Raw genomic sequence first — 25613 nt, forward strand, 5'->3', positions numbered from 1 at the left:
CCTTCCACTGAATACGCCACACACCTTCCCATGAACATCCCATATAACGTGAGAGAGGAGAGCAAAGAATCTTGAGCAACGCAGAGCTGGAGCCAGAGCCAGGATGGGGAGATGAAGATTTTCCAGCAGTGATGGAGAAAGGAGGCTTGGAAGGCAAGTTGGGTTGGCAAGTTTGGAGGACATCCCCGAAGGAGACATGTGGAAGAGGCTCAGAATGTGTGAGTGAGCAGCTGGAAGGAGTTCAGTCATGGGGAAGTAGATTTGGGATTCATCTGCATAGAGTGGAAGCCACAAAAGGTTACCCAGGTACAGAGGCAAGGGTGGGGCGGGGGGGTGTCAAGGACAAAACCCGGAAGGCTGCTGAGAGACAGAAGGAAGAGCTTGAGAGGAGTGGTGAATTGAAGGCAGGAGAAGAATCAGCAGAGAGGGAATCGTGAAAACTAGAATGGTAGGGAGAGGGGGCGGATAAAATTGTGAAATTTCCAAATATATATATATATATTTTTTTTTGACCAGTCCAGTGAAAATTTCACAAAACTCTCCATGAAAAATGTCATTCTTCCCATTCTGGTGAAATTTCTAAAGTCAAACCAACTCTAATGAAGGAGGAGAAAATGATCAAAGGAGGATAGCAACCAAGGATCCCATCATGAACAATTGCTCTTATCTTGGTGCAAATAGATTCATAGATTCATAGATACTAAGGTCAGAAGGGACCATTCTGATCATTTAGTCCGACCTCCTGCACAGCGCAGGCCACAGAATCTCACCCACCCACTCCTACGAAAAACCTCACCTATGTCTGAGCTATTGAAGTCCTTAAATCATGGTTTAAAGACTTCAAGAAGCAGAGAAGCCTCCCTCAAGTCAACCATGCCCCATGCTACAGAGGAAGGCGAAAAACCTCCAGGGCCTCTCCAATCTGCCCTGGAGGAAAATTCCTTCCCGACTGCAAATATGGCAATCAGTTAAACCCTGAGCATATGGGCAAGATTCACCAGCCAGATACCCAGGAAAGAATTTTCTATAGTAACTCAGATCCCATCCATCTAATATCCCATCTCAGGGGATTAGTCCTATTTACCCTGAATATTTAAAGATCAATTACTTACCAAAATCCCATTATCCCATCATACCATCTCCTCCATAAACTTATCGAGTAGAATCTTAAAGCCAGATAAATCTTTTGCCCCCACTGCTTCCCTTGGAAGGCTATTCCAAAACTTCACTCCTCTGATGGTTAGAAACCTTCGTCTAATTTCAAGTCTAAACTTCCTGGTGGCCAGTTTATACCCATTTGTTCTTGTGTCCACATTGGTGCTGAGCTGAAATAATTCCTCTCCCTCTCCTTTATTTATCCCTCTGATATATTTATAGAGAGCAATCATATCTCCCCTCAACCTTCTTTTAGTTAGGCTAAACAAGCCAAGCTCCTTAAGTCTCCTTTCATAAGACAAGTTTTCCATTCCTCGGATCATCCTAGTAGCCCTTCTCTGTACCTGCTCCAGTTTGAATTCATCCTTTTTAAACATGGGAGACCAGAACTGCACACAATATTCTAGGTGAGGTCTCACCAGTGCCTTGTATAATGGTACTAAAACCTCCTTATCCCTACTGGAAATACCTCTCCTGATGCATCCCAAAACCGCATTAGCTTTTTTCACAGCCATATCACATTGGCAGCTCATAGTCATCCTATGATCAACCAATACTCCAAGGTCCTTCTCCTCTTCTGTTACTTGTAATTGATGCATCCCCAACTTATAACTAAAATTGTTGTTATTAATCCCTAAATGCATAACCTTACACTTCTCACTATTAAATTTCCTCCTATTACTATTACTCCAGTTTACAAGGTCATCCAGATCCTCCTGTATAATATCCCGATCCTTCTCTGAATTGGCAATACCTCCCAGCTTTGTATCATCTGCAAACTTTATTAGCACACTCCCACTTTTTGTGTCAAGGTCAGTAATAAAAAGATTAAATAAGATTGGTCCCAAAACCGATCCCTGAGGAACTCCACTGGTAACCTCCCTCCAACCTGACAGTTCGCCTTTCAGTAGGATCCGTTGCAGTCTCCCCTTTAACCAATTCCTTATCCACCTTTTGATGTTCATATTGATCCCCATCTTCTCCAATTTAACTAATAATTCCCCATGTGGCACGGTATCAAATGCCTTACTGAAATCTAGGTAAATTAGATCCTCTGCATTTCCGTTATCTAAAAAATCTGTTACTTTTTCAAAAAAGGAGATTAGGTTGGTTTGGCACGATCTACCTTTTGTAAAACCTTGTTGTATTTTGTCCCATTTACCATTGACTTCAATGGCCTTAACTAATTTCTCCTTCAAAATTTTTTCCAGGACCTTGCATACTACAGATGTCAAACTAACTGGCCTGTAGTTACCCGGATCACTTTTTTTTCCTTTCTTAAAAATAGGAACTATATTAGCAATTCTCCAATCAAGTGAGGACAAAGAAGACTCCTAGATGTTATGGCCAGAAGGGGCCACCGGTTTATCTAATCTGATCTCCTGCATAGCACAGGCCAGAGATGCTCACCCGGTAAGTCCTGCATCCAGGCGACCAGGGTGAAACAGGTGTGAGATCAGCATTAGACCCTGTGTCTGCAGGGAGCCCAGCACACTGCAGACGGCTGGGGATGTTCCAACAAGTAAATACGAATTGCTGAAATTCTGGCATGACTGGCACAGGAGCTGCTCATTAGCAGCTCAGAAATGTGCCTTTGTGCCAGCCTTTCAGTTGACTTGCAGTACTGCCAGCTCATTAATGACTGGGTTATGGTGAGCATCTGAGGCAGGGAGACAGCCTGACCTGCCAGCAGCTTGTAATGCCTTGCCCATGAATTATCTCAGCGCTAGTTAAGCTTCCTCCCATGCAGAACAATCCTCCAGTGTCATTTGCAGGCAGTTTGTTTCTAGTCAGGCACTGGATTTAGATTCCTGTGCCACCTTCGGCAAGTCACTTAGGTGCAGATTCGCAGAGGTCTTTAGGATCTGGGCCTTGCCATCCTTGGGTAAATCTATGCTGCAATGACACCTGCAGCTGGCCTGTGTCAGCTGACTCAGGCTCGCGGGACTCAGGTTATGGGGCTGTACAATTGCGGTGTAGACATTTGGGCTCTGGGACCTACCCCATCATGAAATCCCAAACATCTACATTGCAATTAAACGGCCCCATAGCCTGAGTCAGCTGACATGGGCCAGCCACGGGTGTTTCATTGCAGTGCAGATATACTCTCAGTGCCCTATCTGTAAAATGGGATCAGTTGCCTTGCTTGTCTCTTCAGACTGCATGCGCATCAGGGCAGGGCTTTTCTCTCTTTCCCTTGATGTGTTCGTACAGCACCCAGTACTGCTACCCCAGAGCGTTCAAAAATTACAAGTCACGAGATTGGCTTAAAAATCATGGTATTTTGAAAATAATAATACATTTTGGGTTCTTTTCATTTGCTTTCCAGTGTCAGAGTCTTTAGTCTTTTCCAGCTTTTCTCTGCCAGAACAAGGGCTAGAAATAGACTATTTTTTAAAAATGTAATTCTTATGCCATCACCTGACTCCAGGAGCTGGGGCTTTATGAAAAGCACTCAATATTGTGAGACTCATGCTAAATTGCCCTTCAGCTGCTGTAAATCATGCTAAATTGCTAGAGTGGGCCACTGAGATGTAGATTCACAAAGAAACGTAGGCAGGGTGACAGTTTCTGGGCATCACCATGTCTAACTTTTAAGCCCCTAGAAAATCATTGGGAGAGATTAAAAAGAGTGGGACTGTTCATCTTAGGAACCAGGTGCTTAAGGGGGGAGAGGGGATATGATAGAGGGGTCTATACATCATGAAGAATGTGACTCAGGAAGTGTTAGTTACTCCTTCTCATAACACAAGAACCAGGAGTGCCCCATGAAATCAATAGGCAGCAGGTTTAAAACAAACACAAGGAAGTATTTCTTCATACAATGCACAACCTGTGGAACTCACTGCTTTGGGATGTTGTGAAGGCCAAAAGTAGAGCTGGCTTTAAAAAAAAAAAAAGAACTAGATAAAGTCATGGAGGATCGGTCCATCAATGGCTATTGACCAAGATGGTCAGGGATACAACCCTGAGCCGTGGGTCATTCATTCCCATGTAGATGTACCTTGGATCTCCTACCTCCCAGGTGAATTCATAAGGCTAGGTCTCATGTTTGCTTTCTCTCCCTTTCTCCAGCCTAATTATACTATTTATTAAAATAGAGCAGGTGGGGAACTTCTTCGACAAAACGTTGGTTTCATTGGAAAGTGCCGATTCATTGAAACTATTTTTTTTTTTTTTGGCCTATCAGTGATTTCTCCTCCCAATGGAAGTAACCTGGAAAGGCTCCGAATAATGGCTAACCCCACAGGCCAAAACAGACAACAAGTATTCATGGGCCTGATTCCAGCCCCACTGGAATGAATGAGGGGGTCTTTCTATTGCTTTCAAAGGGCTTTAGACCAGGTCTTACATCTTTCATGATATTGTTCATCCCATCTCATGTAACGGCGAGTGATCCAGTCAAGAGGAGGGAAGTCTTTGCACTGCTGCTCCAGGGGGCAGTCAGAGCAGAGATGTGTGGGGCAGGTGCTTTGCAAGGCTGGTGGCCTCACCTTTCCAGGAAGGAATGCGATCATTCCAGTAAAAGCTCCATGCTCTGATCGCAGCTAGGCTGCTGGTATTGTGCAAGGGAGAGTAGTCGTGACAGCTGCTCCCCATGTTGGGAGACATTCTAAAATCGAATAAACAGGATGTCAGCAGATGCATAAAAACCCTACCTGTGAAGGTAACTCTCAGGTGAGTCAGTGCTGGTGGGAGACCCTCCTTACCCCTCTGAGTCCTCTTGGCCCAGCTCCCCTGTTAAAATCAACATATCATTTTCTGTTTGGGATGATGGTATGTTGAAGACATTTGGGTGGCTAAAGTTAGGCTCTTAATTCCACAGCAAGGTGCCTAAATCAACGGGGCCTGATTTTCAGACTTTCATTTAGATTCCTTAAATATGGATTTTGGTGCCTAGCTTCAGGCACCCACGTCTGAAAATGTTGCCCTGAGCTTCTCCAGAGCCAGAAAAAGACTTTGCATGATATTAATAAACGAACCAAAGAGATATACTGGGATCTCGCCGCCTATCTGTGAAATGCAGTTGCCTCTGGGGTGGAACACAGCAGCTATTTAACAGCAAACAGCAACACGGCATTACAGGTTAGAGCATAATATAAAGAAGGAAATTATATCCCAGGAGATAGAATTTGCTTTCCCAAGTTAGGATAGAGCCAGCACAGCATGGCCAATACCCCAAGGGCGTGGCTATATGTAAAGTTGTACTGGTCTAATTTACGGTGCTAACCCAGTGCAAAAGTTCTGTGTGGACACTTACTTTGGTTGGAGCAAAGAGTCATTTGGTTGAACATAAATCAATAAGGAACAGGCTTAAGCTAAGTCTTAATAAGCCACTCCTAAACGGGAAATAAGAGTGTCCACACGGGTTAGTGCTGCTTCATTAAACTGGTTCAAGTTTGTGTGTAGGGAAGTCTCTACTCTTATGAAAAGTTCCGTGGTATCTCGAATGAGAGCTAAGTAGTGTCCTGTGGGAGTCCAGGTTGCTACACCCTACATCCACTTCCAGTCACCCCCCATGTTTGGTATACCTTTCCCATACGGTTTCTTGATTTCTCTGTGTGTGTATTTCTTCAGGATGCAATAATCTGCTTCCTTGCCAAGGTTGTTCCCAAACTTGCTCTTGGCAAAGGAGGGCAATTTTATTATTTGTGGGGAGATGTTGGTGCAGTTTGCAGGGAGGAGGAGTGGGTTGGAGAAGAGATGTCCCACAGTTGTTTCCGAAGAGTTAGCACGGGCCCACCAGACTCAAAAGCCACATGACATTTCTTCACATATCTCAGGGAAACACAAACTTCAGGGAGGTGGGAAATCCAGAGTTGGCCAAAATAGGGACTTTCTGTCCCATGGGAAATTGTGCGATTTGGGTTCATAGCAACTTGGGCGGAAAAAACGTCAGATTTTTTCACAAAACAAATTCATGTTGATCTTATTGAAATGTTTCCTTTTGATTAGTGTGCTCAACTGTAATCTATGGTACAGAGCAACAAGTTGAAACATTTCAACCTTGTCGGAACAAAATGTTTTTAGACTTGCCTGTGAAAATTTAGACAGAAGTGATACCTTCCCATGAAATGTTTTGATTTTATGGAATCAGCGTTTTCTGACAGCAAATTTTCCACCAGCTCTGGTCAGATCCCTGGGTCTCTCCAGGAGACACATTTTGTACCAGCAAATGCCAGAGCAATGGTAAGATTCCCTCCCTTCTAAACTCTAGATCGGCACGCTGGAGGATGATGGATTGAGAACACCCATGCTACTGTTATTGGGTAGCCCATCAAATACATGGACCATGAAGTCCTGAATCTTCAGGGGTCTAGCATCACTTTATGAATGATCAGAGGCTCAGGGTTGAACCAGACGAATAACATTTATTATGATTGTTATTATTATTTTCATTACAGCAGTGTCTAGCTCGATAAAGCCCCTATTGTGCTAGGTGCAGTACATACCCATAGTAAGAGACAATCCCTGCCGCAAAGAGCTTACAGTCTAAATAGCTGACACAAAGGGAGGGAGGGGAAAAGGTGGAGAAACTTGTGCTAGCCGGGGGCAACATCTGGACTTAAACTCACCTCTCCTGAGTTCTAGCCCATTGGTCTAGCCACTGGACCCTACTGCCACTCGGAGCAAAGGCTGCATTCTCTTCTCCCCTTCCAAGGAGAGGGCAGTTTCCTCCGAGCTTCCTTTTTACCCCAAGCAAAGGGGTGTCCATCTAGGGCAGAGATAAAGGGCTATTGGTGTTGGTCAAGGTTGGGGAGGCTCTTCGTTGAATGAGCAAGAAGGCTAAGGTGGGAGTGAAACCCAACTGATTTCCGACAGAGCTGGCTCGATCTTAGCTCCGCATTTGGTCCCTTTTCCCATGGTACCTGACCGTCTCCAATGTATTTGCCTTCACCATACCCCAGCCAGGGTAGGGAAGTGGGATGATCCCCATTTTACAGAGGGAGACCTGAAGCCCAGAAAGATTGAGACACTAAGCGACTTGCCGCAGGTCACACACGAGAAGCCAATTGCAGAGCAGATTGCAGAGCCCCCAGGCCAGCTTTCCTCTCCAGCCACTGACGTGAGTTGATACCCAAAGAACTGTTTCTAGCGGGTGTTGGAATTGGCTTCTGAGAGCAGGATTGTGTCTTAGCTGTCAGGACGTTGTAAGGAAATAATTGACACGCCCCCTCCTTTCCCCTCTTCCGCGCCTCTCAATACTTTATGAAAGAGACAAAGCAAGTCAGAAAGAGACAAACTTTGGAGTTTCTGCTGAGCTGTTCTTCAGCTCTGAGTATGCTCGAAAACCTGTCTCTCCCCTTCCACCAACGAAAAGCTGGTCCATTACAAAATCTGACCTCACTCCTCTGGTCTTGCTAATATCCTAGGATCCACACAGCTATGCTCACTTGGAATAATACTTTAATAACACAGTCATAGTGCGGAACAGACAGCACGCTGGTTACACGGGTGCCATGCCAGGTGGCAACCCTACAGAAACGTGGAAATATTGCAACACGCGTAACAGAACCATACAAAAAGGGCCTTGCAATTGATTCATTGCCACCAGAGCAAGCCCATTGGCTTTGTGTAGACTTTGGCCCTCGGTGGAATGCAGTGTATACTTGAGTCTGTGCAAGAGGGAAATAAATATATACACTAGGCCAGATCCTCAGCTGGTGTAAATTTAGCATGCCCCACTGACTTCAATGGGACAATGCTGATTTACACCAGCTGGGGATCTAGTTAATTAAGTTAAAAGCGACATCGCAAGTTATGAAATATATATATATATATATATATATATATATATATATATAATGTTGATTATTCTCTTTAAATGACAACCAATAAATATCCCAGAACAAATAACAACTAACCCCCCCGCCCCCCATCAATGCTTGTCTTTTACAGTCGTGTTGGGTTTTTCGTAGCCTCCATGAGCTCTGAGGATGACATTCTCCCTCGTGCACTGTGTCTACTTCAGCCTGCTTAAGTGGACTTTGAATGGTGTCCCGCCTTGTGCTGCTTCTCTGAAGGGTGCAGAGGTCAGCCCTGAAAGGCTACGTTAACAGCCAGCATGCAGTGGGATTTCCTATGGCACCTGCATGAGCACCCAGCCATACAAGGGGCTGGGTTGAGGCATCTAATAGAGGAGAATTCGGCACCTTGCCGAATTGGGCTCCTCGACCCACCATGAGCCGCAAATAAAACTGACCCATCTAGCTTTACTGTCCAATTGAGAAGAGTGCACCTGCTTCGCCTCCCCCAAACCAGGAGGGATGGCCATTATCAAGCAACACAGAGGAGGACACTTACAAACGTATGGGTTTCTTTTAAGATCTCTATTACACTAGGATAAACCTGCTGTTTAAATTATTGGAGTCATTCTGGGTTTATGCGAGTGGAAATGAGATTAAAGACAGGCCCTCACGCCATTGACCCAGGTGAAGTAAACCTGTTTTTACAGCACTGTAATTCAGATCAGAATCTGGGCCAAACTCCTTTGAAGTCAGCAGAGTTGCTCCAGATTTACACCAGTGTACCTGAGGTCACGATTATTTTATTTTATTTTTAAAGGACACCATCAAGATAGAGTTCCTGCCAGCAATAGGAAGAAAGCCTTTGACTGAGGATTCTGGGACTACACAACGGTTTCCCCTGAGCAGCCAGAATGCCAGTGGTGAAACGTCACCAAACACAGCCTCTGCCAACTCATGTGGCTGAGACCGTTCGCACGCACCACATTATCAGCTGGTGAAAGAGACCCTAACGCAAATCCGCACAAACCAAAGAATGAAAGCAAGAAAGAAAGCAAGAAATCTTTTGGTAATACTGGTAAAATAACTAAAAATACTTAGCTCTTAGCTAGCACTGAGATCTCAAACCGCTCTGCAAAGGAGGTAAATAGCATTATCCTCATTTCACAGATGGGGAAACTGAGGCATAAGGCGGGACATAGCTCACCCAGCAGAATCAGGAATAGAACCCAGGTTTCCTGAGTCCAGCTCTACCCACTAGGCTCCTGCATTCTACCTTCCACTATGCTGCTACTATCCTTCAGTTTACCATCGTGGAGACTAAGTAATAACACTTTCTCCTTCTGCGGAGCTTTCTGTTTGAAGATCTCAAAGCACATCAATGAATTAAGCCTTATGAGCCCCACCTCAGGGAGGTAGGATCAGGACGAGTTTGTCGGGGCTGGCGTGAGAATTGGGCACGTTCAAAGAGCATTCTGCCAGGTTGGGAGTCCTGCTTCTAACCAGTGCTGGAGATGGGAAGACGTAAACGCTGGGAAGAGCTGGTTTGAAGTTGATTCCCATTCTTGGCCCCGCAGATGTTGGCAAGAATCAGGCTTCAGGAGAAGGCATTCTGGTCTCGTTCAGGCGCAGCTGCCAACCTGTCTGGCATCTATTCCGCAGGGATTGACTCCTCATGGCTGTGTTCTTCATCAGACAGCAAGCGATGCTTTGGACGTGCCCCACTGGGCCGTCCTTCTGCATCCCAAGTTGCTGAGCCGCTGCTCTGGCTCCTGGTGAGGACGGCTTTTGCCACTGCTCCATTTTGGGTCACCCCATCGGTAGAATTGCCCTTCACTTGAGAAGCCAGCTGGGAAGACCCCAAGAAGCTGGAGATGCATGAAACTGCAGGGAAAGGAGATGAGAGTAGGGGCTTGGCATTTATTTTTCCTACAGCTGCTGCTTTCATCAAGCTATAGTAATAAATGCTTACAGTGCCGTGGGCTGGAGTGGATGCTGCTAACGACAGGGCACGTCAGTGACTCCATGCTGGGAAGTAAAGACAGACGTTAAGAGGCTATGGAATACAGACAGTTTCAGACCCTTGTGCAAAATACTGCCCTCCCAAACAATGTTATACCCGGGCATAGTGACCCGATTGTCCTCAGGGAGGTTAGATAGGTGGAAATGGATGTAGGACCTGATCCTGCGTACTGTCCCCACTTGAATGGGGTTACGTGGGTGGAGGTGAAGACAGAATTTGACACTCTACACAAGAGAGTATTGCATACCCCCTTCCAGATCTACCAACTGACCTGCATACCCCCTTCCAGATCTACCAGCTCCCCTTGTACCCCCTTCGAGATCAACCAGCTGAGTTAGACTTGACAGTTGCTGGGCAACTGAACCCGCGCTGTACGGTGATTGGAGGTGAGGGCTCTGTACGTTAGTGTCTCTATCTGTGTTCTCATTGGCACATTCTGAAGTGAATTAACTCCCGCATTTTATATAACAAGTTCCCACAGAGTTTTAACACTTTGTCTGAGTAGCCTATTTTGGAAATGCAATAAATTAATTAATAAAATCCACCACTGCAAAATTTCTCCCGTGTGCCCTCCTCCCCACCCCAAGATGTCTCAGTTTGGGAACCCCTGCTCCGTGCTCCAATGGGTTTGCAAAGGTGTAGCTGACTGCACAGCTTGGTTACCCCACCACCTTCTGTGTTATATCTGGAGATGCCTCCAAGCCACAGAGTTCAGGTCCAGATATGAACACGCCCACATCTGGGATAGGAGGTTTCAGGCCCAGTGATTTGGTTCGGCTGGCAGCAGAGACAAGGATGAGGCTCAGGATCTGCTTCTCCACTGACATGAAAGGACATTGGACCCGGCCTTCAAAGAGCCAGACGAACGCGCTGGGAGCCTGGTTTTCTCCTGGGAGGCTCACGCACGTCCTTTCCCCTGCACATGTCTGCCTGACCCACCTGCTCTCCTCGCCTTCCACCAGCTTCCTGTAGGTGAGGATCTCCACGTCCAGGGCCAGCTTGATGTTCATCAGCTCGTGATGCTCCTTCACCAAGCTGGCCATGTCCGCCTTGCCTTTCCGCAGGGCTTCCTGGAGCTCGGCTAGCTTGGCTTCAGCATCCTGGAGAGCGAGCTGGCCGTTTCCCCCAGCCTTTTTGATGTCCCCTTCCAAATGCAGGCACTGGGGCAGCGAAGGGGAAGGGAAGCGCTGTTAGGTGGGTAGTGGGTGCTGAGCCAGATGGACAGCTCCTGCCCCCCCAGCCCATGACTAGGGTTCCACACCCCTGGTTTTCTGCACAGGCTTTCTCGGCCTCAGTTGATCTCTGGGTGCTTTTCGGCCTGGAGCATAAATGAAGAGCTCTGGGGGCTGCTGCTGCTGCTGCAGTGAGTCTATGGGGGGGTGAGGGGGGTGGGGGTCTGAAGTGTTCGAGTTACTACTTGTGCGAGACTCCCCACATTTTAGAAACAGCCAGACGGGCCAGCAGCTATTTTCTCCAAGTGCTTTTTGCCTCCATCAACCTCCCTCCACCCATAATATATCTTCCCCCCTCCCCCAATAACCGTTCTCCCCTGACTTCTCCTCATGTCACATCTGCCCCCACCTTCATCCGATCTTCCCCCATACCCCCTCCCACTCGCCCTCTATACCTCTCCCCCAATGCAACCTCTATAATCCTCCCCCATCTCCACCCCATGATATCCCACACCCGCATTCTCCCTCCATAACCCCCCACCCCAGGACATCCCCACCTCCCTACCTCTATAGCCCTCTCCCACCCCACCCTCACCCCCGGACATCCCCACCCCCCTACCTCCATAGCCCTCTCCCACCCCCACCCTATAACATCCCCACCCCACTCCTTCCATAGCCCTCTCCCACCCCCACCCCATGATATCTCCACCCCCACTCTCCCTGCATAACCCCCCACCCCATGAGATCCCCCACCCCCACTCTCCCTCCATAATCCTCTCCCATGACACTGCCCCCCAAAGCCCTCTCCCACCTCCATCCCCATGGTCCTCTCCACAGCAAATCACTGGCAAATCACAGCCCCTCTCTCTGCCTCAGTTTCCCCTCCCACCCTTAGGCTATTTAGAGTGTGAGCTCTTTGGGGGCAGGGACTGTCTCCCACTGCGTGTCTGTGCAATGCCTGGCATGACGAGGCCCTGATCTCACTTGAGGCCTGTAAGTGCCGGAGTAACACAGAGAATAACAAGAGACTCCCCTGGCAGACTCATCCCAAGTGGGGAGTGATGGGTGTGCGCGGGCACCTGGCTCGGACCTGGAGGGGGGGGCCTGCCGTTTCTCTTGTGTTTCCAATGCCCGAGGTTCCCCCTCTCCCAAGCCTCCCGGCCTCACCTGGCTCTTCAGGGACACGATGGAGGACCTCAGCTTCTGAATGTGAATGGTCAGCTCCGCAATCTCCCGCCGGCTGCTGAAGAGCTGGTCCCTGTACGTGGCAGAGTGGGTGGCTCCTTCGTTCAGCTGCAGGGAAGAGTTGAGACAGAGTCACCCCCCTCCCCACCTTGCAGCCGTGCCTGGAATTCTGCAGGGAGCTGGTCCCTCGCGGGTGCTGGGTTCAATATCAGGGTTGGAAGGGACCTCAGGAGGTCACCTAGTCCCACCCCCTGCTCAAAGCAGGACGAATCCCCAATTTTTGCCCCAGACCCCTAAATGGCCCCCTCAAGGATTGAACTCACAATCCTGGGTTTAGCAGGCCAATGCTCAAATCACTGAGCTAGCCCAACCCCCTTGCCAGATCAGACTCTGTCTAGCTCTTCCTTCTCTCTCACTTCCCCTTGCTCCCCCTTCTTTCTCCACCACCTCGCTGTCTATCTACCGCTCACTGATCCCCATGGTTTCTAGGCCGGCTCTCTCCTGCTCCCCCGCACCAACGGCTTTGCGGCGTGTCTCCCATGAGAGAGAGCTGAATACCTTGCTCCAGGTAAGGGCTTCTGCCTCCTCCCAGCTCCTGAAAGCGAGGGCTTCATACTGCACCCTCACTTCCTCCACGATGTGGCTCAGGTCAAGGTTGCATCTGTTATCGATCCCTATGACGACTGAGATGTCCTTGATTTCCGCCAGCAGTTCCTGAAGCTCCTGGATCGCGGGAAGGAGAGGAGAACTGAGCGGATACGTAGGAAGCAAGGTTACAGTCAGCTGTGCGTGGCCAGCCCAATCCCTCCTGTACACTGCTGGGGGGTGGGAAGTTTTCATAAGTCAAGACTCAGGTTTGCAAACCCCACCATGGAGTGGTTTGGCTCTGGTGTCCTGCTTAATTCAACCAATCTCCCTCGGGTTTGGGCTGGGGCTCAGAATAGTGGCTGTGGGTTTGACCACTGCTGGGATTTCAAATTCCCCCCTATCCTGGGCAAAATTATGTGCAGCACTATGTGCGTATTGGTTGATTTAGCAAGAGTTTGTGGTCATGTCAATACCCAGACACCATGCTCATCTACAGTGGGCCCGTGGGGTAGGGCCAAGGAGGTGTGAATTAATCTGAGAGCTGTGGAACTCATTGCCAGGGGATGCTGCGAAGGCCACAAGTATATAAAAAGCTCATGGAGGTCCATTGATGGCTATTAGCCAAAATGTTCAGGGACCCAACCCCACGCTCTCTAAGCCTCTGACTGCCAAAAGATGGGACTGGATGATGGGGGTGGATTACTCGATAATTGCCCTGTTCTGTTCATTCCCTCTGAAACATCTGGTTCTGGCCACTGTTGGAAGACAGATGTAGCGGGGCGATCACCCCGCTCCGGCCCTGAAAGGGTTGAAAGCCAGCCCTTGGAGAGGGCTGGGGCTGAGAGCCAATAAGAAGAGGCAGCCAATCAGGGCCAGGCTGGGCCCTATAAAAGAACTGCAGGGCCAGAAGGCAGTCAGTCTCTCTCTAGCTTTGGAGTGAGAAGGACCTGGCTGCCTGGGAGCTCAGGGTACCTGAAGCAGAGCGGTGCTGGGTTGCTCCAGCCTGGCAACTGCCTAAGGAGGTCCTGGGGTTGCAGAGGTGCAGCCTGGGCAGAGGCAGAGGCAGAGGCAGAGGCAGAGGCAGCTGGTCCAATCCCATGGCCAGTGATGAGTGGCCATTACAGACTGCAGTTTGCCCCAGAGAAAGGGGGCTAGATGATGACAAGCCACTGAGGCAAGGTGGGCATAGAGGGTGGGGGTTCCCTGGGAGGGGAGACCCAGAGTGTGGGGGGTGCTACTGTGGGGCAGCATCCCAAGATAAGAGGGCAATGGGGTCCGGGAGGGATGTGGGGCCTGTGGCAGGTGAGACTCTGGCTAGCAGAGGGTACTCTGAGGCTGAAGAGCTGATTCTTGATTGACCAGCAGGAGGTGCTGTGCCAGTGGGTCAGCGATCTGCTACAACAGGATATTGGGCTAGATGGACCGTTGCTTTGACCCAGTATGGCCACTCTTATGTTCTTAGCTACCTAGTTTGTGCCAGATACCTGCTGACATACTGTGGCTGTCCACAGACTTCAGAGCTGACTCTGGACTGTACAGCCCGGCCCCCTGGGACTCCATACCAATGCTATAGAGAGAACGTGGGTCCACATGCTGCAGCAAAGGACCCCGAGCACTTAAGAAGAATCGCAATTAGCTCCTGACAATATATGGCCTATGACACACGCCTGCCATCCAATAGAGGGCAGTGGGGCGCCTGCACCTGTTGCAAAGCTAAAGTGGCCATGTGTCCTTGGTGATATATGCTCTCCGTGAGGAAACGGTCAGTGGTATGGGGTTGCGACCGTCTCATGATTACAGTGTCTAGCAGCTGACTAAGACGCTCTTCTCTGGGCATACAGCCCAACTAAAGGGGGATCTCCATTGTCCACCACTCAATATTAAGCCGCCACCCAAAGGGTAAATGGGGACTATATGTCTTATGCCTTCTCCAGCACATGAGAAGGTGTGACTCCATCCAACACTGGGCAGTAGTGGTATGCACACCTCAGCCAGTATACGCATGTTGCATCTCCTGACTCTGGGGTGTTTGTTCTTGATGACTAAGGGGAAGTGAGAACAGATGCAGACATGGCTCAGCAAATCAAAAAAAGACACCCTAATCTATACTAGGAAACCACACACTCCTGTGCCATTGGTACTCGGACAAGACCAAACCTGAAGGGATTGTGAGCTAATGGAATGCCCGATAATCCTTTTTCTTACTCTGCATCTCACTGTAGGTATCATTCTCCTCTTATGCTGGTGTAACATGACTGACTTCAATGGGGTTACTCCTGATTTACCCCTTTACAATAACTCTGCATTTTTGGCCTTTTGTGTCTGTCAACGTTCTTTTATTCCATGCTTTTGTGGCCCTTTGTATGGAAGGCTTTCCTAGAAGGTAGGGCACTTATGGCTTTGTTTGCGTTTCCTCTCCCTGATTGGGGGAACAATGATTGGAACTGGATGGATGATTTATCTGTTATTGGTGACATCTCTTTCCATTAAACAGGATTTTAAGTGTATTTCTTCCCCATTGAGGCTTGATCCCCAGGTAAATTTATAGGGGTTGTTAGAGGAAAGGTTAATGTGGGAGAACACATGTAAATTTCATATGCTGGAGCAGTTTCTATGCATAGAGGGCCTGATTCTTTTCAATTCATGCCAGTATAAATCAGGAGTAACTCCCCAGTGTTACCTGTAAAAAGAAAAGGAGTACTTGTGGCACCTTAGAGACTAACAAATTTATTAGAGCATAATGCATCCGATGAAGTGAGCTGTAGCTCACGAAAGCTTATGCTCTAATAAATTTGTTAGTCTCTAAGGTGCCACAAGTACTCCTTTTCTTTTTGCGAATACAGACTAACACGGCTGCTACTCTGAAACCAGTGTTACCTGTGACTGCCACTGTTATAAAGACAAGCAGAATCAGGTACATGGAGTTACAAGTCTATGAAACAGACGTGAGAGCAGAATCGTGCCCAAGAACTTTTCTTCTAGTGCGGCTGTCATTACAGAATAATGGAGGAAACCAATTCAAACTAGGAGCTAGGTTGTGTATCAGTTACCTCAGGGAGGACTGGGGTGGTTCAAAAAGGGGGATTATTTCATGTTCAATTTTTTGTGTGGTTTTTCCTGACCTTTTGACAAATCAATTCCAAAGGAAAGCTTTTCATTTAGAAGAGAACGAAGTTGTTCTCTCCCAGTAGAGTACACTTCTGGAGGCTGAAATAGAACGCAGGAATCTTGCCTCCCAAGTCCCACTCGCTCTAGGCTCTATTCCCACAGCTGGGGAAAGAACCCAGAAGTCCTGACTTCCCCTTGCTCTAACCACTAATCCAGATTTACCGGAACAGCAGGCCTAACAAAAAACCTCTGTAAATTACAATGGAAGTTCCAGAAAACATTATAATGATGTTAAAGGGACCTTTCACTATCAATTTTGAATTGTACCAGGGAAAAACTATGCACAACAGATGTATAAAGTGGTTAGGGTATGTCTAAACCACACACTAAGCCCAAGTTCTCCTGTAGGTTTACGCCCAAGTCCTCCTCCTGTCCACACACAAATGAGTCTGACTTGAGTCAGCAAGCACTCATGACCCATGTCCTGTGACCCTGCTAGGGGGATAGATCAGAGCACAAGTCCAGCTGGGGCTCAGGTCCAAGTCCTGTCATTCTTCAGTGTGGACACAACTCTAGCTGAAGACTCAAGGCAGAAGATCTAGGCAGAATAGTGTGGATGTGTTAACATGACTGTGAGAGCCGGATCCAGCAATTGTAAACCCAGGTTTACAATTCAGTGTGGACACTCAAGCGTGGGCTTGGAAACACAATCCCGGTCCTCCAGACCCCAGTTTACAATGCAGTGTAGACATACCCTTAAAGACCTTCCCCCATATCTCTTGCCATAGAAGAAAGATTTGTTCCCTTGGCCCCTGTAGCTTTGGAAAAGAGGAGACAAAGTGAGGGATCCAGGAAACAAGATCCTTGACGTCAAATAGCTCCACAAGGGTTGCTAGGAAAGTGGCTTAAGCTGAATACAGGCTCAGTCTGCAGAACGGCCGGGGCAGGTATAATTTCTTTGCATGAAGGGTGGATTAAAGAATACAACAGGCTGCCAAAGTCAACAGTGGGAAGCTCAACAGAAACTAATTCAAGAGGAAGCTGGGAACATAGCGAGGGTCACATACAGCCAGGCCAGTAGGTGCTGCAGCGCATAGGGACGGCTTCCTCCCATCTCTATTACATTCTTTTCCAGCAGTGCAGTCAGCACAGGGAGACAGCCTGGCAGTTTATAAAGTCATTCAGAAGGCAGTATGGTCTAGTGGCTAGGACACAGGTCTAACCCTCTGGAAACCTGGGTTTTAGTCCCAGTGCACCCCACCTATAAAACAGGGATAAATATACTGGTCTGCTTTGTAAAGCACTTGGAGCTTTACTGTCGAAAAGCATGGCCTTGTCCAATGGTACATCAGGCACCATGCAACTGTGAATCGGCTGCATTCTCTGTGTCAATTCATTGATTTGGAGGCTGTGCTATTACCGTGCTGACTTTCTTCTTTGTGGGTGGGTGCTCCACCCCCGCTCTGCCCCGAGGCCTCACCCCCACTCCATCTTTTCCCCCCAAGACCCCACCCTTGCTCCGCCTCTTCCCACCTGGCCCCTCTCCTCCCTGAACATGCCTCGCCGTTGCTCCACCTATTCCTGCCCCCGCTCTTCCCCCTCCCCCCAACGCCTCCCACCCGCTGCTGAGCAGCTGGTCGGCAGGTGGCTGATGGGTGCCGCGCACCCGGTGCGAGTCTGAAGGCGATTGTCGCTCAGCATGCTTCTGAAATGGAACGGCTGGGCCCATTCCTTGGAGAGCGGCCTGTTCCGGGTGTTTCGGAGGAAGGCTGAACAGGGTTAGAAGGCACCTGTTCTGTTACAATATACCATAGGGGAGTGGCAGATAAGGGTGCTGATTGAGGATTCCCTCCCAATCCCAGCTGGAGACAAGTATATGCCTTGCAGCACTGGGCTTGTAAAATCATCTTAGCTAGCTTAACTGCTGATGCCATTCTTTTGATGCTAATATGCCTTAATCCCCCTCCTTTGAATCTCGCTGAGCTATTTCCCTTAACAGCACCCTGTTACGAAAATGACACAGGCTACATCTACACTGTGATAAGAGACCTATGGCATGGCCAGGGCTGGCCCGGGGCAGCTGACTTGGGCTGCGGGGCTATAGAATTGCAGTGTAGACCACTGTTCCTTCTAAGCTGATCCTAAACCCCGCGCACACGGCAAAACACCATGCGCACAAAAATTTACAGAGAAGAAATTTTTGGCGCAAACGGCTTGTCAAAAATTTGCACAGAAGAAATTTTTTGCGCACACGGCCTGTCAAAAATTAGAGGGAACACTGGTGTAGACTTTTGGGCTTGGGCTGGAGCCCAGGTTCTCAGACCCTGAGAGTGCGGAGGGTCTCAGATCCCCAGCTCCAGCCTGAGGCCGAACATCTACACTGCAATTGGTAGCCGCCGGAGCCCGAGTCAGCTCCCCAGGTTCTAAGACTTAGTGCCATTAGTTTTTTATTGCAGACATATTCACAGAGGTAGTTTGTTCTATTCAGTGGATGTTGAAAACGTAAAACGAAAGGAAATTTTGAAAGAAAAAGTCATTTCAAACGGAAAAATCCCAATGAGTTCACAAACACGGCCGTGAAATCTGTCAGACTTTTTCAGATTTCTTTTTTCTTTTCATTCCTCCCCCGCCTCCGTCCCCCAAAAACCAAACAATGCGGCACAATGGACACAAATTCACCTGACTTTTTGGTGCTGCCAAAACTGCATTTTTCACCAGAAAGAAAGTATTTAGCTGAAACATTTCGCCAAGCTCCACCAGCCTTGTTGCACACACTTAGGCATCTGGTCTTATTGTTGCTTCTTACCTGCTCGTATACGGCTTTCTTTAACTCCATCAACTCTTGAAGCCCATGCAGTTTGACCTCAAGCTCGGTTCTATGTATGCAACCAGCGTCTAAATCCTGTGGGGCAAGGAAGACATATCAGTGCTACTAACAGATGGTCTGTACGTTGGGCTCTGTTGGGGCAAGAGATCTTCTCCATTGTGCACTGATTACCCAGTCCTGGGAGAAAGCAGTGTCCTTTGGGGATACTATCCATCCATTCTGCAGGATGGTGGATGTTGCTGGTGGGACCCTGTTTTGCTGCTCCCATTAAGGTTGGGTGATATGAGAAGAAGACCTCTAGGTAGAATTTCTTTTTGTTAGTGCCTGAGTGCATGAAAGGAGATGGGGCATAGAACATAAGAATGACCATATTGGGTCAGACCAAAGGTCTGTCTAGCCCAGTATCCTGTCTTCTGACAGTGGCCAATGCCAGGTGCCCCAGAGGGAATGAACAGAACAGGTCATCATCAAGTGATCCATCCCCTGTCGTCCATTCCCAGCTCCTGGCAAACAGAGGTTAGGGACGCCATCCCTGCCCATCATGGCTAATAGCCATTCCATAAAAGGAAACAAGCAGGACTGGCCCATAAACAGTCATCTTTTAATCATAAGGAAAAGCAGAGATTGTTGAAAACACTGATGCAATAAACAAAAGTCGCACAAACTGCCCTTACCAGGCCATGAGCATGCTTGGGAACAACTTGTAATTAACCATAACAATCATTTATGAAAAAAGAAAAGGAGTACTTGTGGCACCTTAGAGACTAACAAATTTATTAGAGCATAAGCTTTCGTGAGCTACAGCTCACTTCATCGGATGCATTTGGTGGAAAAAACAGAGGGCAGATTGATATACACACACAGAGAACATGGTGAGCATTCCCCACAGCTCATAACACCCTATCTTTCCTTGCCAAAGATTCCAAACCCACCTACACAACAATTGATTTCCATTCACTCATCACAAGTGCAGCTACCTCTGGGGTGGAACAAGGTGGCTGTTTAGCAGGGCCTGGCTGCACTACATTTCACAGGGAGTAAAGGAGAATACTGTCTGCCACTTGTTTTCAACCTTTGCGTACTGTGACCACATGTAGAGAAATGTTTCAGGGTGCCGCTGAAGGGAAGGTGGTTACGACCCATCCTTGTGACCCTACTGGATCATGACCCCAGGCTGAGACCCCATGGTATATGCAACTGAAACTGTACCGGAATCTTGCCTAATAGAATTTGGCCAAGACACGGCAGCTAATACTCCACAGCATTTGGTGCAAAAACTTAGGGTCTTGAGCAACCACAGGTGCTCAGGTCCTCATTTTTCTACGGTTCATTTCAAAATACATCACCTCCACCAGACTATGGTCCTCATGGCCCAGGTTGTCATCTACTGAGCCTATAACCCCCCTGCCTTTATCACTGTAGGGGAATGGCTACACAGCAAGAGAGCCCAGGTCAACTGGTTAGGGCTTGTGCGGCTCAGGCTGCGGGGCTAAAAATGACCATGTAGATGTTCAGGTTTGGGCTGGAGCCTGGGTCCTGAGTCGCCTCCCCCCTTTCAAGGTTTCAGAGCCAAGGCTTGAAAGTCTATTTTAGCTCTGCAGGCAGTTGACCTGGGCTCTGCAGCTCATGGCTGCTGGTCTTTTTGTGCTGGGTAGCCAGGCTCTAGATTGCCTATAGGGGCAGGTCTCTCATGCAAATACAGAGCCAACCCAACCCTCTTATTGGTGCTTACCTGGCCCCCGTGAAGGTAGTAGCTGCGCACCTCATCATGCTGCTACTATTCCCATTTCACAGAGATCTGAGGCCCAGGTCCTCAAAGAAATCTGGGCATCTAACTTCCTTTGATATCAGTGGGCGTTAAGCACCTAAATACAGTATCTTTGAGGCCCTGCACTAGAAAGACTATATGCATTGCTCAAGGCCACTCAGCAAGTCTGTGGCAGAGCAGAGACGCAAATCCAGATCTCCTGAGCCCATGCTAGGACCCTAACCACTAGACACTCCTTCCACTGCAGGTGCATCTTCTCCATAGATGGGCACGCAGCCCTTTATACAGCTGTGAAGATGAATGGCCTCTTACCCTTTTCAGCTCCGTGAAGGTGAATTCCATGCCACTCCGTTTACGTATTTCATCCTCGTATCTACGGAGAGAGAAGCAGGTTGGAGTGAAACCTGGCAGGGCTTAGCTAAATCCTGTATTGGAGATCTTGCAGGTCGCTTTGTTTAACACCTCTTGTACCAATACATCTCTAAGAATCACAATGATCCCCAGACAGCTTATAATTGGAATAGACAAACTGTGGGAGGGGAAGTTGCTGGTCCAGCTAGAAATAGAACCAAGATCTTCTGAACCCTAGGCCAATGGTCTCCTCATTGGACCACTCTGCATCCAGGGGACCAAATTCCCCATTTGCCTCTCTCAAAAGGGAACAACCCAACCCACCCCAACAGTGGCAGCCTTCCTTCAACTTCCATCAGAGTGGGAAAGATAAAGGGCCATTTAAAGGAAATGATGGTAACCCTTTTGTGAAGTTATTGACATGAACAGTGACTGTATAGATCATTGGTGCAACCAGGGTTATGATTTGCTGGTTATGATTATGCTATCTGAATGCATGTATCATGTTGTATTTAAAGTTATAAGTATTGGCTCTATACTGTCTGTATTTCAAACTTGTGCTATGCTTCTGGGTGACACCCCAGACAATGTGGCGACACCACTGCCTAGCCTGCTTGATGGCCCATTAAGGACTATCAGCTATACAATTGACCCATTGAGAGAAGGCAGATACACCTTGTGACTCAGCAAGGTGTGCAGGGATATGCCTATGGACCGAACTCTAAGGTTTTTTCATGCCATGTGCTGGGTGGCTTGTGTTTGGAACAAAGGAATTACAAGCCACATGGCAAAAGAACTAGAAAAGGCAGCTGCAGCTCCTCCATCTTGTCTTCAATCCTGCTTCTTACTTCTGGAGGAATCTTGCTACAAACTGAAGCTCTAAACAAAGGACTGAATGACCCAGCTGTGGATGTACTCCAGAGACTTGATTTGAACCTGCAGTTTATCTCATCACTGCTACAAGCCTGAACCAGAACTTTGCCATGACTTTATGTGATTGACTCCATGTAACCAATTCTAGCTCTCATCTATATTTCTTTCTTTTTATGAATAAACCTTTAGATTTTAGATTCTAAAGGATTGGCAATGTGATTTGTGGGTAAGATCTGACTTGTATATTGACCTGGGTCCGGGGCTTGGTCCTTTGGGATCGGGAGAACCCTTTTTGTTTTACTGAGGTATTGGTTTTCATAACCATTCCTCCCCATAATGAGTGGCGCTGGTGGTGATACTTGGAAACTGGAATGTCTAATGCAGTGGTCCCCAACTTTTCTGTTGCATATTCATATTCATGTTCCCAGAAGAGTGTGGCAGGTGCCAGATGACCAGTTGCCAAAATGCCGCCGAAAAGCAACGGCATTTTGGTGGCGACGCTTCTTGGCGTTGCTGCTTCTTGGTGGCAGGTTGTCCAGCCGCCACGCTCCTTGGCGGCGGGTTGTCTGGCAGAAGCGCTCCCTTGTCAGTAGGCGGGCGCACATAAATGCCCCGGCGGATGCCATGGCGCCCAAGGGCACCACGTTGGGGACCCACTGGTCTAAGGGAATTGTTTGTATGACTTCTGGTTAGCCAGTGGGGTGAGACTGAAGCCCTCTCTGTTTGGCTGGTTTGATGTGACTTAATAGTAAGGACCCCAGCCTTGGGCTGTGACTGCCCTGCTCTAAGCAATTTGTCCTGAGTTGATACTCTCAGCTGTGTCCCGCCAGAGGCAGCATTGTTACACCTTTATATTGAGGGTTACCTGCATAAAGAGTTTGCAAAGGGTTAATAAATGCTTCCTAGCGGTTTTAAGACCTGGCTAATCAATTGTTACAAAGTCAATCGGTCACTCTTAACCCTGGCTCATAACCAGGCTTCCACACCTGTAGTGAAGCGCTTTATGGAGAGTGTGCAGCACGTGCTACTCTCACTTGTGACTTGCTTATCCACTAACCCTTTATAACCTGCATATAAATGTAGCCTCCATCTGAAAACTAACTGAAACGTGCCGGATCCCAAGTGAGCGTAACCTTTGCAAAGAAGACCAATCTACATGGGACTAGAGAACCCAAACTCAAATCCCACAGTTACTGTGGCTCTTCTTAATCATTGATCGTTCGTAATAATCATTTGCATTGCGGTCAGAGCGCCAGTTGCTGCCCAGGAAGATGGTCCCTGTCCCGGAGCGCTTACAATCTAAGTGCTAAAGTAGCCTGGGTCTAAGGGAAGGGCACAAGGGAGGAGAACAGGGTAAAAAACGACAATGACAGGTGATGCCATTGTTTCTGCCTCGCCCTGGTATTTAACTGTTTCATAAGTTAAATGATCGGGAGGCAAATGGGAGAAGTGGTTGGTTCTTCTGGTTTTTCTGCTCCTTAACTGGAATGTCTGACTTGGTGCCAGCGCACGTATGTTGTTCTTAATTACAGCCTGCCTCTCTCCCGCTCCATCCTCACCCCAGTCCCTGCCGAAAACGCTTCATGCATTGCAGGGCATTGACATAATGTCACCTACTGAGCAAACAACAATCCTGACAGGATGGCTTCCGGGCTTGTCCACAACCCATGCTCATCCCCCAGCCCCCACTCTGGCTTATCCAGCTTTTGGCTAGAGAAGGGTAGCAGAGAGAAGCCTTTAGATGTGGAGGGCCTGGGAGCAGGGAGATGACTTGTGAGGGGGTTGAGCGACCTTTCAGAGCACAAACAGATCACAGCTCGCTTTCTCCTTCAGGATGATCCTGAGGACCTGCGTGGTAGTGTGTAGCTTTAAGGGTAATTGGTCTGGCTATTGAGTAGCAACGCAGCAGGGTGCACGGTAGCAAAAACACACTGTACAAGGTCCTCCTGTCTGACTCAGTGGACTGGGAGTTAGCTAGGGACTGCTTGACTAATTTCAAATCAGGCATTTTCCAATCAACAAATTCTCTGTGGGGGAAAGTTGGTTTTGATGGAGTTTTCTGTTGGGAAAAGCAAAACAAAACATTTCATTTTTTGATTGATTTGACATTGATCGCTGAGTCCCCGCCTGAGCACCAGATGGGAGTCGTACTTATGGACCCCTCATGCCTCTATTCTCCCTTATGGGACTTGCTACCTGGCCAGACTACATTTCCCATGATGCACCCCTCTTTATCTCTCCCTATGTCTTGGTCATGAAATGTTACAATATTTCTAAATTGAAATTCTTTGGACATTTTTGGTCCATGAAAACTTTCAACATTTTATTCCAATGCAGGACCAAACAAAATGTCAAAACATCAGAATTTCCCAGGGGACAGAAATTCTGTTTTTCAAGCAGCTTCAGCATCAAGAAACCTAGGTTCTAATCCCCTGCTCTGCTGCTGTCTAGTGATACCGCTCTGTGTCTCAGTTTCTCCATCTGTAAAATGGGGATCATGATATTTACCCATCTTTGTCAAGGGTGCCCTGAGATCTCTGGATGACAAAAGGTAAGTATTATTATAGAAGCCTGGGAAAATATGAGATAAAGAATAACATTTTCTAAATGCTTGAGAAAAAAGCCTGTGCAAAATCAAGTGCTGGTTGAAGAGTAAAGGAAAAGTCCAGCCTTTGAGGCCAGATCCTCAGCTGGTGAATCATCCAGGAGCTACATTTATTTTCATCTGCTGAGGAACACGCCCGGAATAAAAGCAGGGAGCTGGCTTCACTATGATTTGTTGGGTCAAATAGCTAAGCACAAATATTTGCATGATTACCATTCATTCAAGAAACTTTTCACGAATGCCCCAAAATGCCATGAATTTTTTCTCCAGTGGTTTGTTTGATCTGAAAATTTGCTCTGCGAAGCACATTCACTGTTAATTATTCACCAGTTCCATGAACCATCCCAATGGGGGAACAGATCGAATTAAACAAGGTGAGCAGTCAGGCCATTGTGTGAAAATGGTTTGTTCACAGTGTTGGCTGAAAAGGTACAAATAACCAATATGTTCAAAACCCATAAGGGTTGGGGATGATTTGTCAATCAACAAAGGGGCTGAATGCAGAGGAGCATGACTCTAACTGAAACTAAGGCTCCTTTGCACCACTCTGACAGTGTGGGCTTAAATTCTATGTAAATTAGATTAAATAATTACAACCACTTAAGTAATACTAATTTTTACATCTGTGCTCTTCTATAGCACTTATCAATAGATCTCAAAATGCTTTACAAACAAACAGCATTGTTATCCCCATTGCACAGATGGGGAAACTGAGGCACGAGGCAGTGAAGTGACTTGGTCAAGGTTATTAGTAGGCCACTGGCAGAGCCGAGGATAGAACCTAGGACTGCTGAGTCTCAGTCCCATACTGTAACCACTGGCAACACTACCTCAACTGCCAAAGTGGTGTAAAGGGTTTAAGAATCAGACTCATAATGAATATTATACCTGATTGTTCTTCAGTCTACACTAGTGTAAATCAGAAGTAACTCAGCTGTAGTTCATGCAGTTACACTGGTGTAAAATTTGTGTAAGTGAAAGAAGAATCAGGCTCATTAATAGTAGTAAAACCGTAATAACTGGACAATACAACAGTTAATCCAGGGGTAAAGTCCCACTTTCTAAAGTCACAGATTGGGAGAACATGACAGAAGGGGGCACATTTCATAGGGCTCAGAGAGCACTCTCTTGAAATGAGTGAGGTATTCATTTCTGTGTCAAAATACAATCATTGACTTGTGCAAACAGGGCACTTGTGCGTGCAAAAATCCC

At 47.6% G+C, this 25613-nt stretch overlaps 1 protein-coding gene and 1 long non-coding RNA gene across 2 annotated transcripts in view; one reads left to right on the forward strand and one right to left on the reverse strand.

The window, feature by feature from the left end:
- Nucleotides 1-8856, forward strand: LOC122458355. The gene is made up of 3 exons (XR_006278363.1): nt 1-218; nt 2444-2568; nt 8722-8856. It is a non-coding gene; the product is annotated as an uncharacterized LOC122458355 (long non-coding RNA).
- KRT80 (keratin 80) overlaps nt 6508-25613 on the reverse strand; it is a 25454-nt gene continuing 6348 nt past the window's right edge. Inside the window, exons 3-9 of the mRNA XM_038378946.2 lie at nt 20885-20945; nt 18784-18879; nt 12840-13004; nt 12264-12389; nt 10864-11084; nt 9874-9929; nt 6508-9785 (exon numbers count right to left, since the gene is read on the reverse strand). Coding sequence (XP_038234874.1) covers nt 9553-9785; nt 9874-9929; nt 10864-11084; nt 12264-12389; nt 12840-13004; nt 18784-18879; nt 20885-20945 — 958 coding nt within the window. The 3' untranslated portion in view covers nt 6508-9552. The remainder of the gene's footprint in view (nt 9786-9873; nt 9930-10863; nt 11085-12263; nt 12390-12839; nt 13005-18783; nt 18880-20884; nt 20946-25613) is intronic.

This window comes from Dermochelys coriacea, chromosome 20 (genome assembly GCF_009764565.3).
Source record: "Dermochelys coriacea isolate rDerCor1 chromosome 20, rDerCor1.pri.v4, whole genome shotgun sequence".
In the NCBI taxonomy this organism is placed as follows: Eukaryota; Metazoa; Chordata; order Testudines; family Dermochelyidae; genus Dermochelys; species Dermochelys coriacea.